The following is a 12,766-nucleotide window of genomic DNA, read 5'->3' on the forward strand; positions in this document are numbered from 1 at the left end:
AAAAAATGGAAACTTTGCAGCGCGACGACATGGCGTATGCGAAACACTTGTCAACCGGCAGCCAGGCACTGCGAGCACTCATACGCCCTGCAGGCACAGACGATGTGTGGAGCGTCACACYTGCGACCGTATGCGAGTGTGTGTGCGAGGAGAGCACAGCACACAGTAAGTATTCCGCTTTTTGTGTGTGCACTAGCTGAAAGTTTGTATAAACACTTACAAAGCGGTGGGGGCGGCGTTGGTGGCATTGGTGGCAACGATGGCAGCATCTGCAACACGGTTACCTTAAATGCCATCATTGGCAGCGTGGTGTGCCGGAACGAAGGCGCTGCCGAAAATACGCTTAAGTAGCGCAATTGTGCGCATGAATTGACAAAATAAAGCAACAACAAGCTGCATGCAACACAACAACACAGCGGCAGCTAGCGCAGAGCGCCGACAGCTTTTAATAATAAGCACTACAAGCTTAGGCGCGTGAGTGGTATAGGCTGCAGATAGGAAGTAGTATAGTGCCAGGCGAGTGATAACAATACAACAATTGCAAAAACAACTAAGCGCGCTTAAAAATTTCAGCGAAATTACAGCGCTGAGGTGCCGCAGTTCGTGCCTTTGAGTCAAGCCTGCAAGTGGTGTGGACTGTGGATGCTGCTGCATGTGTGGGGTGTGACTGTGACAACAAAAAATACAACAACCACAAGTTCTGCAAGTCAAACTTTGTTTCGAGTTTGTTGCCGTGCAGAGAAAGAGTCTAATTTATGCAGCAGGTTCAGGCATATTTTCGGTTGGCATGCACGACTCAACAAGCATAACAACAATATGCGGGGCCCCAACGGAACGCAGCGTGTTTTCTTTTATTTCCTGTTTTTTGGTTTGTATTTTGTTTTTGTTTTCGTGCAGCAAGTTATGGCAGTGTCTGAGGAGAATATGCATAATAAATGCAATGACAGGAACAACAAGAAACACTAGAAAAACGGTAACAACATGTAACAACAACACACGCTACACCGTTGCTGGCGCACCTGCCCAGCAGCGCCGTTATGCCACCGCACTTTCTTATGCTCACATCTTCATTGCACGGCAGCTGTCTAGCTGGTGGCGCAACGCGTTTGTTGGGATGTGTGCGCTGTGCTGGCCTCCTTCTCCCTCGCCGCCTGTGAGTTGTTACTTTTATTTCTCGCTTGTTGTCGTTGTTGCAATTTTATGCGCACGGCGCACGGGAGCTGTGTTCTCGGTCGTGTTATACACAACGGCTGTGACGGTTTTGTAGTTGTTGTTGCTGTTGTCATGAATAATGAATGTCGACGGCAATGAACTTTTAAATATTGCATACAATTCGCTGTTGCCGGCTACACCCTCAGCGCTGTGCGACAATGTCATTACGCCACTGACACTCAGGCGAGTTGTTGTTGTTTTGGGGTTATTAGTTGCTTTTATTTTTATTAGATTGCCGCTTGGTTGGTGTGGTGGATGCTGGAACTGCTTCAAGATACACACTTCCATCCCACAAGCTACAAAAATGTTGAGGTTAGGGGAATGAAGTAAATTTTTAAACACGATTTGTATTTGCTGATCCGTTTTTCAACAAATTAAATACCAAACAGACTTAAAAAAATATTTTTAGTGTTTTTACTTTAAAAAAAAAAAAAAAAAAAAAAATGGAAATCGTAAATTTTTTTTAGGAGGCAGTGTTCTTGCTTATGAGGGCTACTATGTTTGAACGCAGCTCTTATCGGGTTAATGCCGATTTCCCTCTAATGTCTCATTGAAAGAATGAATTGAATGCCCAACGGATTTGAACTTTAGTTGCCAGCTGGTGGGTTTTTGAATAGTGAACGGTCGGCCACTCTTGCTGTGTGGCAAAATGTAAAATCTCGGAAGTTACTCATACGCCTTGTTGAACGAAATCTGTTTATTTTCTAAAACCAAAGCAAATGTATTTTATTTTCAGAGTAGTGAACCCTTGCACAAATGTAAGCGATAAAAGGGTGCATATCTAATTCAGTTCAATAATATCGAATTTCTGACTTTCCTCGCAAATTTGTTGTATTGAAGGCTTTGAATGCTAATGTGTTGCCAGAGAAATGTTTGCAATCGCTTTAAAAGGATTTCAGTTGAATTAATACCACTAAATTAAGGGGTGTTAAAACTGGAAAGGCTGCAAAAAATATTGCGTTCCCTTGGAAGGACTAGGGGGAGAAGGACCTGGCTACGCTTGGAATATCCAATTGGCGCCACGTAGCGAAAGGAAAAAACGACGGGCGCGCTGTTGTTAACTCGGCTATAATCGCGTAAGCGATGTCTACGGCAGTTAAGAAGAATAAGAAGGTATGAAAATAGAAATAAACTAAGTGTCTTCAGGAGACATCCATTCTTGATGGGTTTTTCTTAAACAAATCGACAAGAAAATAATTTTGGAGATTTGAACGCATGTTCTCCTAAACGCAAATTAAATGTTTATAATCAGATTATATTGTATACCAGATAAAGATCTAGGAAATAATATTTATGATAATATTTCCGATATCTTGAGGAACTCTGAAGTGTACATTTCTTTACAAAAAAAAAAAAAAAAAAAAAATTAAAAAACGTTGCCAGGTAGTCTTTCGGAGACCTGAGTAGTTTCTACAGACCCCAGTGCTAAAACTCTAAGGAATAAACTCATAGAAAGGTGTGAATATTGAAATTTTAGAGCAAGATGCTGATTGTGATCACCATTTCATAGAAAAATTCTTATTTCAGAAAAAAAGAAAGGAATCTCAAGAAATAAATAATTGCAAACAAATCTATGTGATTGGATCACGGTAAAGCAACATACTCGTATATACGAAATTGTTTCATAAATTGAATTGTATGCTTTCGATTCGTTTCCATTCTGAGTTTATAAAAATTAATGATTTTCTTACTTATAAACAATGTTATATTTTTGTAATCCATTAATGTATAAAATTTGGTTAACTTACCCTGTGTATTGTCTCTTCAAAGCTTTGGTGTTGACCTCCATTCATTGTTTGAAAATGTCTCAGTCGTTCATTCGCCGCCTAAAAATTAGCAAATTAAATATTTATTAATTATTTCTAATATTTTTGTGAACGAAACATAAAGGTAATATCGATAGACTAAAGCATAATATAGATATATGATTGGGTGATATTACATAAAGGTTTTTGAACTCAATACTGTATTGGAAACAAAAGTTAAATCAGATGCTGCGTGTAGTCTATTAACCAGTTAAAGAAATCATAGGAGAGCATTTTAACGTTCCTCCTTATTTAGGCTCGGAAGAGCACTCTAGTGAACGCAGATGCAATTTCATGTGTTATGCTTTAGAAGGCTCGTCTTTGAACATTTTCCACATGAAAACAACAGTTTGAAGAAGTTTTATTGTACTATGCGACAAAGATCTTAGCTGATCATGCCTTAATAACCAAAATCAGATGTTGTTGTTGTTGTAGCGGCAGAGTTCCGCCGAATTGACAGTCCTTGACCGAATAAATATTCGGGTCCGTTCCGGTTACGTAGACCCGACTGTCGTGGGAATGGACAGTACTGAAAGTACCAAAATCAGATCTTTGACTTTGCTTAAAAGACGAAGCCCATTTACTTGGTTATCCTAAGGAAGATAGTTTTTGGAACATAAAATACCCTAACGATACAAAAGGGACTATTAAAAACCTGCAGAGTATATTAATACGAGTTGTAAATTTGGGATGAGGTAGCCTGACTATTATGGAAAAGCTGGGAACATAGGTGGCAAGCTTGGCAGAGTGAGGAAGCACTTGACATCTAAAAGTGAGAGCAAAGCTATTGTTCCTCATTTTGTGTAGAAACCAGCTCAGCCTTACAGAAGTTAAAAGAAATGTGTAGAAAGCGATTGGATATATCTACAAATGCAATGCGGGAAATACTCCAGAAATCGGATATCAAACTAAAATGAAGAGTTAAGCAGCCTCAAAAGGTGCATCTTCGTTGATGGCAATGTTCTCATGGATTTGAGGTGCATTAAAGAAGATGATGATGATTTTAAGAATAGGCAAGAAGAGCTTACTGAAGTCAGCTGAAATGCTTAACGGCAGAAATAACTATGATTGGTTACTGCAAGAAGGCAATAACTCGTAGCAAAGCAACAAACTCTGCACTGAATGGAAACAAGAATTAACGCATTGCTACTTTAGATTGGCCATCACAGTTACTAGACGTCAATTAAGTGGCAAATGTTTGCACTTTAAGCTAAGACAAAACTCAAAAAAACAGTTAACGTCAACAAAGGATTTTATACGGCTTTTGAAATATACTTGCAGATCGCTTGCTTTGGAATATGCGGAAAATTTGGTTTGCAAATTGCCATCAAAGATATCATGATATAAAAGACAATGCAGGAGATGGAGGACAGTACTGAAAAAATCAGCTATAACAAAACTATTTCCTATAATTACATAATTTTTCAAAACAAACGCTACCTACACTTTGGAAAACATGACTTTTTGACCGCACTGTAAATCTGTTAGGTATTGCCTGCGAATAATAAAAAATATAGCAATTTAATAAAATCGTAGAATTTTGAAAGAAAAAAGTGTCGGATTCTGCGCGCCAAATTAAACTTTTCATAAACCAAAAATTTGTTGGTCATTGTACAAAGAAACATATCAAAATAAGCACAAAAAATCAAAGCGATAGAGGGATTTGCTTTGAAGATATAACTGCATGCCGAATTGTGTAAATATTCACTTAAAATTTTTGTTTGTTATATTTAAAACTATAGACTATCAAAATAAGCAAAGCACAAAAAAATATTTTTTTGGAAGTTTCTAGTTTTGTCTACCTTTCCTGGAGCTTAGAGCGTATTCAAAGCACCAACAAACAACTTTGCAACGTTTGAGGAAAGTTGTGAACACGAAATTTCTCTCAAAAGACTTGTACTGCTATTATCTCATACCGCCATCTCGTTTATTTTGGTTAATTGTTAATTTGGCTTTGTCTAAAAGCAAAAATTTTTTCAACTTGCAAATAATTTACTGGCAATGTGTCCGCTGTGGCCAATTCAAAGCAAACAGATTTTAATAAATCCGCGAGACATACGCTGCGACTTGATAACAGCGCGGCGACTGAACCTTAAGGGCGCTCAAATATATCATATAGTTAAGCTGAGACAAGGGTCTGCACACAAAAGAAGTGTTTATCGTAAAAATTTAGATCGCTGTAATTTTTCCTCATAATCTCGCGCGCTTCATTCAATGCCTGCTCAAAGCGCCGCTCTTCATTTTTTAATTAGACATTTGTAAAGTGAAACCGAATTGCAGGAACCCTCAGCGGCTGGTGTTGGCAGCCTAATCGCATTTTGTTGCTGCAGAATTTACGGCTTCCGCGTTTTGCGGCGACCAACCACCTGAGCTGAGCGCTATCCCCTTTTGGTGTTGGCAGCTTTTCAATAGCGTTTTTGCGGACGCAGGTGTCATAGCTTACACACACCCACACATACATATATAGATACAAGCAAACAATATTTATCTTCAGTTGCGTGTCTTCTATCCTTTCACTTTATTTATGACTTCGTTTGGTGATAGCGTATGTGTGCAGCGTGAGAGGAAGGGGTGTTGCGCGCTTGTTTGCTCGCTGTGCGCTATCTCGGCGGCCAATGCCATCGCCAAGTCAGCGCCACTGCAACCGTTTCATTGCCAAGAAACTTCGCAGTTCTTTCTTTTGCGTGAATGCCGGAATATTTACGTCGCCTTCTTGCGCCTTTTATGCTTCCCCTGGCAAATGTTGGTTTAATCAAAGAAAGAAAACGTCTTCAATGAATCCTTTTGGAATAGCAGATAAACGTGGGCGGCGAGGGTGGCGACGGCGGCGCGTTTAACCTTTACATTGTAAACACTTGCGGCAGCGCGGAAGACGGTCGGACATTGGCGCGGTGTGGCAGGCGGCAAACGCTCCCATGTTGCGGCATACATAACAAGCGCGTACCAACACCTGAACATGTACATATATGTGCGTGTGTGTGTGTATGTATGTTGAGCAAAAATTTGCATGTCCCTAGGGTGTAGATTAAACATGACAACAAAAGAATAAGCGCGCAGCACAGCGAAATAGCGGCATGTGGCGCGCTCGGTTTCAGTGGCAATATAAACACGGCAATAACAGCAAAAACAAAGTGCAGCGATGAACCCCTAAAAGCTAAGCGAATGTAAACAGAAATTTGCAAACAAGCATTTAAAGAGCAAACTCCAGCGAATTTGATTGGAGGTGGTCGTGGCGCATTTGTCTCCTTCAGATGGCGCAAGCGGAAAAAAGGCAGCTCATGAAAAATTTAGCGCAGCATTTTGTAGCGGAAATAAGCGCGCACTTGCGCAACTCACATGCGTATAAAAAACGCTTGCCTTTTATAGCTAAATATTCGTGTTTATGCCGTGGTATGTGCATTATTGATGTGTCACACTATGTCTTCGGTGGCATAAAACACTTTCAACGTGACACAGCAAGGAGAGAACAGGACATTTGATGGAAAAGTATATGAACGCCATTTAAAGACGACTCAAACGCTTGTCTTAGTGCCGCGAAGCAATTTGCAAATATCATGCAATACTAAAGTTTGGCTTTGCCAGTTCTACTGCGCCTCTAAAAATTTTACGAATGCTTCGAAATTCTTAAAGCGATAAAGCAGCACTATTGGCAACACAAGTTGGTACATGAGTGCATAATAAACGCGCAGAGACTTTAAAGCTTTAGAAAAAAGTGGTGTGTGTTAGCGGTTGCCTAACGAAGACTTCTGAGCTAGAGAGAGCCATAGATAAATTCGCTCTTTTATAGGTTTGCAGAACAGAAACGAAAATATTGGCTAAATATCTAGTAGGGGTTGGTTTTGACAGCACTTTATTATTGCTATTAGACCCAGCTGTAGTAGTAAATATTAATTTATACTATAAGACTTGTTTATACTTACCCTCACTTGCGCGGCGGTTTGTTGATTACTTCGGTCACGGCGATTCACAGTTTTCAGACCTTTTAAAAGTCTCGCTAAGGTGGTACGTTTCTTGGTCTCACGACCTTCTGAAAAAGAGTAAATAAAAATACACCGAAAACTTATCTGAGAGCACTTAGTATGATAATGGATTTGCAATTTTAATTTTTTTTATTATTTTTATATTTAGGTTAGGTAAAGATGTCGTTCCTGTGGTGTTAGCTAAAGAGAAACTCCTATATAATCGGTCCTAAAGCCCTTACGAGCAGACACAGCGCTTGAGCCTATCATAAATTTGTTGAGGCGGCCAATGTCAGTTTCTGTTACGTCAATTGGTTCGTCAAAGATAAGGCTGGCGTTATATTCCATGCTCAAGCTTGCAAATGCTGGGCAACAGATGAGAAAGCATCTGGAAGTTTATAACTTTGACAACTTGCGTCCAGCAAGATTTTTAACCTTTAGCCTATTGGACAATATCCAGAAAGAACTACTATTATTGGAGAAGGATGAATTTTGCTAAGGGTAAGCCATTCGGAAGATCTCCTACGTTCTATTCAAGATCAAAAGGATCCTGCAGGCGCAAAGGAGCGGTTCGTCAACCGGCTCATGTTGAGCGCACGAGGTCCATTGGTCCCGTATTAAAACACGAGATGCCAATGGAGTTCCAACTCGATCCCATTCAGATGTAAGCGAGGCAAGAGTGCTCATTATCCTTGAAACAGCTCACTGCGCCTTTTCTCCAGCGACTTCTCCCAATCCATACAGCTGCTCAATATATTTTAAGGCAGAGTATTGGGAGCCCTGGGCTATACGTAACTTCTCAGCCGGCTGAAGTGTTCCTTTAATTTTCACTGCAATAAACAACCCTTGAAGGAGCTGAATGGCTTGGGATGGTTGGTATGTGAACGCTCAACAGCCGCCATCTATGGGGTTGCGGTCTCAGGTACTAGATATGCAGTGTTGGAACTCTAAAGTCTTATAACTTGCTCCCCAGTGTTCGAAGATTATGAAAGGCACTTTCTTTCGGCTGGTAAAATTTTCATATGAACTGATCAATATGTAAAACTAAAAAAACCTATTTTCTTCTTGGAACAAAACCGTAGCTACAAATGGCCTCGAAAGCACAGTGATTCTGCGTGTTCTGAGGTACCATGAATAGCCAGTGTTGGCACTAAAATTATAATATAAAACTTTGAACAACCGCAGTACCTTAGTAGGTGAATAGGTTCCTCGAGGAATCGATCTAAAAATTGGCAGTCGAGCATTTGGCTTGAGGTCACGAAGTTAACAGAACAAGATAGCCTACATATTGAGGCTAATCTATTCCTTAGTATTGGATATCAGTTTGGTGATTTGTTTTCATTTAACCAATGTAAATTATAGAAGGTTGACCAAGGAATGGTTGGAGTGGAATGAAAAAGAGTTAGAAGCTAAAAAGTTGCCTTTGGATTGCAGTTGGTTAACTTTTCAACTGTTCAGCAACTCAAAACTTCTTTGTTCAAGTAACCAAATAAAACAAAAACACATTACAAGTAACTCCTAATTCGAACTTGCTAACAAACTCTTTGACCCACCCACGTATTTTCTGCCATTTTTACTTGGTAATAAATCGGAAACTTACCTGCATTCGGTGGAAATTCGTAGAAATACGCTGATCTTGGACTTAAGCAACTGTAATTAGAAGAAGACGAAGTAGGATTAGAAATTCAGTGTTCTTTGTGTGTGTGTGTGTGTGGGTGTGTTTGCACTTAAATGTGGTTGGCAACACCTTCAACTTACTTTTGCTGCAGGAAATTCAAGTGTGCTACATTCGGCGGGAGTGTTTGATGGGCTTGTAGGGCTTGATGCTGGTGTTGTTGTTGCTGCTGTTGCAAATGCTGTTGGCTACCTGGCACTAATGGCAATTGCTGCTGTTGTTGTGCTGCTTGCGCCTGTTGTTGCTGCTGCAAGGTGTGCTGTTGCAGTAGCTGCTGCTGCTGTGTGAGGCCGCCACGTGCAACACGCGGTGCAAAAACACCATAACCAAAACCGTAAATTTCGTCCTCTTCCTTGTCGGACAGACAACTCGAGGGCTGCAAAGAAGAAGCAAGAAAACAAAAGTGAGATTTGTTGGCCTATAAAGCAAGCGGGTTTTGCTGACATGTATGTGTGTGTGAGTGTACTATTTATATGTGTGTGTGGTAAATTAAGTTGAGTGGGCTGTTAACTACTTTGCTGTTGGTGCAACATTTCACGCTGCTAAAATGGCGAAGACGACGATGAAGAAAAAAGTGCCCACCAAAGTTGGTTGGCAGCAAAGCAGCAAGTTGCAACAACCGCTTAGAAGTGGCAATAAAGTAAGCATGAAAAATAAATACGGCCAAAAACGGTAATGCCAAACCGAAGGATAAATATTTTCGTACTTGTGTGTTGCACGAACTGCTGTTTGTTGTGTTATTGTTATTGCTGGGCCGTAAACATGGCGGAAAAGTAATTTGAGCAGCTTTCATGCAGCTGCCAAGTGTTTGTGCAACTTGAACGCTAAAACGGATTAACACCTTCGAGACTTGTTATTGCCGAAGGAAAATGCGAACGAACGAGTTGTGTCAGAAGAAAGCAGCGGTAGAAAGCAACTAAATAACCAAGAACAATCAAGCGGCAGAAATAGCAAAACAAGGAGCATTACAGCTGGATTACATTTTTCGTCACCGAAAGAAATAACGGTACTGAACGAACGCAGTAGCTTTGAGGTGGGTATGCTCGTAGTGTTGCCCGGTAGCCAGTGCTGCTTGCGAAGGAAAGAAGAAGCAAGCAATTTTAGATGAAGAAAGTGCTCAAGAACATAAGAACATGTCATAACGGTTCCATGAGCAATTCAAATTTGTTGTGTTTGTGCAAACGAAATGAATCAAATGATGATTGGTAATGCTCTATTGCCTGCTGCCTGCATATTTATTACCACCACACATATACTATATATATTACGGTGAGACAAAAAAAACCAAAAAAAAAAAAAAATAAAAAAATAAATAAATAAAAAATATTAGATATTAGATATTACATTATTTCTATTTATTGTCATACGAAATTTCTTGAAGATATATCGTCAAATGAGGAAGCTTCCCATGCAAGCATTTCATTACGATCATTCAGTTTGCATGACAGCTATATGCTATAGTGAGCCGATCTGAACAATTTCTTCTGATATTACATTGTTGCCTTAGAAAATAATCTATACCAAATTTCGTGAATATACCTTGTCAAATGTGAAATTTTTCCATACAAGAACTTGATTGATCGTTCAGTTTGTATGGCAGCTATATGTTATAGTGGTCCGATATCGGCAGTTCCGACAAATGAGCAGCTTCTTGAAGAGAAAATGACGTTTGCAAAATTTCAAAACGATATCTTTCTATTAGGTATATGGTAAATGCTCGCGGAAGTGTTCATCTGATTCAAGCCATTTTCGCTACACAGAATTACCAATATCAGGAAAGGATTCTCTCTGAATGCCAATTGTATATCTCACAGAATAATCGATATTTCAGGTCAAAAGTTAGCTAGAGATACTGCGGTCTTATTAATTGATTAGAGCCTTGAACAGTTTTGGTTGGATTTGGGCAAGTTTTGGTCATAAAGAGGCGCACTTTAAGGAAACTATTTCTGCGAGATTTTACACTGTTAAATTTATTTGTTTCCTGATTTGTGTAGGTTTACATTTTTAAACGGCTTTTGGATTGAAAAAAAAATCCTCCTGAGGCAGACTTTGTAGGAACATTTTTCTATGAACGAATATGTAGTTAAATTTTTAGCTTATAATTTTGTGATATGCTTTTTTGTCACACCCTAATATCAATACATATATAATATTTATATGTATGTACCCAAATCATTTGGCTGTATATCTTTGTAACGGTATATGTGCAAGTGGCATACTCCTGCTCCTGTTGCAATGAATTTGCAGCGATCTTTCGAAATTCGGTTTGAGCTTTGGATTGCTTGGGGACCACAAATACACAGCTGCGGTTTTCACTAGATTTCAAGATAAACAGGCAAGTGAGATGGCAGCTCATCTTGCCTTTTGGTGCGGTGTAACGAAGAAGTTAAATAAAGGAATTAGAGAAGTAAAGGCGAAAAGTGAAATGCCGACAGCCAAAAATTATTTGTACACTATTTACCGCCATACATATGTATGTATATATATTATTTATATAATATAAATATTAAGTTTGCGTGTTTATTTGACTTGGCGAGCGAGTCACTAACGCTCTGCTTCTTGCTTTTGCTCAAGCGTCGGCCGCTTGACTTTCGTTTAATCCCCATGGATGCGTCAACACAAAGCAATTGCAAATGTTCGTACATTGTTTTTAATTCATGAAAACTTTCATCTTTGATTAAATGAAAGAAAGTAAATTTGTTTTGCGTCGGCCTTGCAGCGACTAACGGTTTGTATGCTCACTCAAAATTCCATAAGAAATTCGTTTGCATTAAAGTTGAATGCGAAATGTAAGCGATAATTTGTGAATGTAATGAAAATTAATTATTCAAAATATTTGTATGAGCTGGTCGCTCGGCGTAAAGCCCGTGCTTGTCTTACGATTTGCAACAATATTACGTTACCTTGGGAAGTTTGAGACAGTCTTTGTGTTCACACTCATCCATTTTATGCTGCTTTTGGTGTTTCTTGTATTTTTTGAATTAAAGTTTGAGTTTTAGTATTTATAATTTCTAAAGTAGCCGCTGGGAAATCGTGGACTACTGGCTTCTTATTATAGGCAGCAACCATTTTTTGCGACAAAACACAAACGCATGCCAATGGTCTACACTATTTGGAGTTTGGAGTATGAACAACTTGAATTTCTTCATATTTATTTATCTTTAAGCGTCACTGTTGTTTTGGCATAAAATTTACCAATTTCTATAACAAGAAATGTATATTATCGATCATCATTGCGGAAAATCGCACACACTTTTCAAGGGGACCAAATCGAAATTCATGTTGGCTTTCGTAAATAAAAGATTGAAAAAGTTAAAAAAATAATTGGTCAACAAATTGCAGCTTCGAGAGGTAGTTGACGCATTCAACATCATATTTTGGAGTTGTCTCGACCGTATTGATCAAAATACTTTGAAAATTGATTTAAACGAAATAAGTGTTTTTATAACGTGAAAAAATAGTAAAATTCTTTTAAAAACATTTTTAGAACACCTTTTGAAAAAAGTTGTGAAAAATTGTTGACAAACGAAATATTAAAAAAATTTTCCAAAAATAAAAAGAAAATTAAAAACATTTTGAAGAAACAAATGTACGAAAAAATTAAAAAACAACCTTATGGAACATTTAAACAAACTTTATATATGAAATATTTTGCAAATAAAAGGCAATTTTTGTTTTGAAAAACTTTTTGGAAAAAAAGTGTGGAAATATTTTTCGGAAAAAAAGTTTAGAAAATTTTTTGGAAAAAAAGTTGAAAAAGATAAAAATATGAAAAATTATAAAATTATAAATTATAAAACTTTTTGGAATAAAATTATGAAAAACACTTTGGAAAAAAATAATAATTGATCAAAATACCTTGACAATTTATTTAAACGAAATAAGTGTTTTTATTACTTGAAGAATATATTAAACATTTTGAGAAAACAGTTTTGGAATATATTTTGAAAAAACAAAAAATTATGAAAAATTAAAAAATAAATTATATTATGAAACATACATATTTTGAAAAAAAATTACGAAAAACATTTTGGAAAAACATATGAACTCTTTTGAGAAATAAATGGAAAATTAAAAAAAAAAAAAAGTTTTGAAATACTTTTGAAAAAAAAAAG

General features: G+C 38.0%; 1 protein-coding gene across 1 annotated transcript in view; it reads right to left on the reverse strand.

Moving 5' to 3' along the window:
- Window positions 1-12,766, reverse strand: part of LOC108975008 — a gene marked incomplete in the record, with an annotated part of 358,586 nt that overhangs the window by 32,959 nt on the left and 312,861 nt on the right. Inside the window, 4 exon segments of the mRNA XM_018943206.1 lie at window positions 2,961-3,038; window positions 6,938-7,044; window positions 8,577-8,626; window positions 8,735-9,027. Coding sequence (XP_018798751.1) covers window positions 2,961-3,038; window positions 6,938-7,044; window positions 8,577-8,626; window positions 8,735-9,027 — 528 coding nt within the window.

The sequence above is a fragment of the Bactrocera latifrons genome, unplaced genomic scaffold (assembly GCF_001853355.1).
Source record: "Bactrocera latifrons isolate USDA-ARS-PBARC rearing strain unplaced genomic scaffold, ASM185335v1 scaffold_60, whole genome shotgun sequence".
In the NCBI taxonomy this organism is placed as follows: Eukaryota; Metazoa; Arthropoda; class Insecta; order Diptera; family Tephritidae; genus Bactrocera; species Bactrocera latifrons.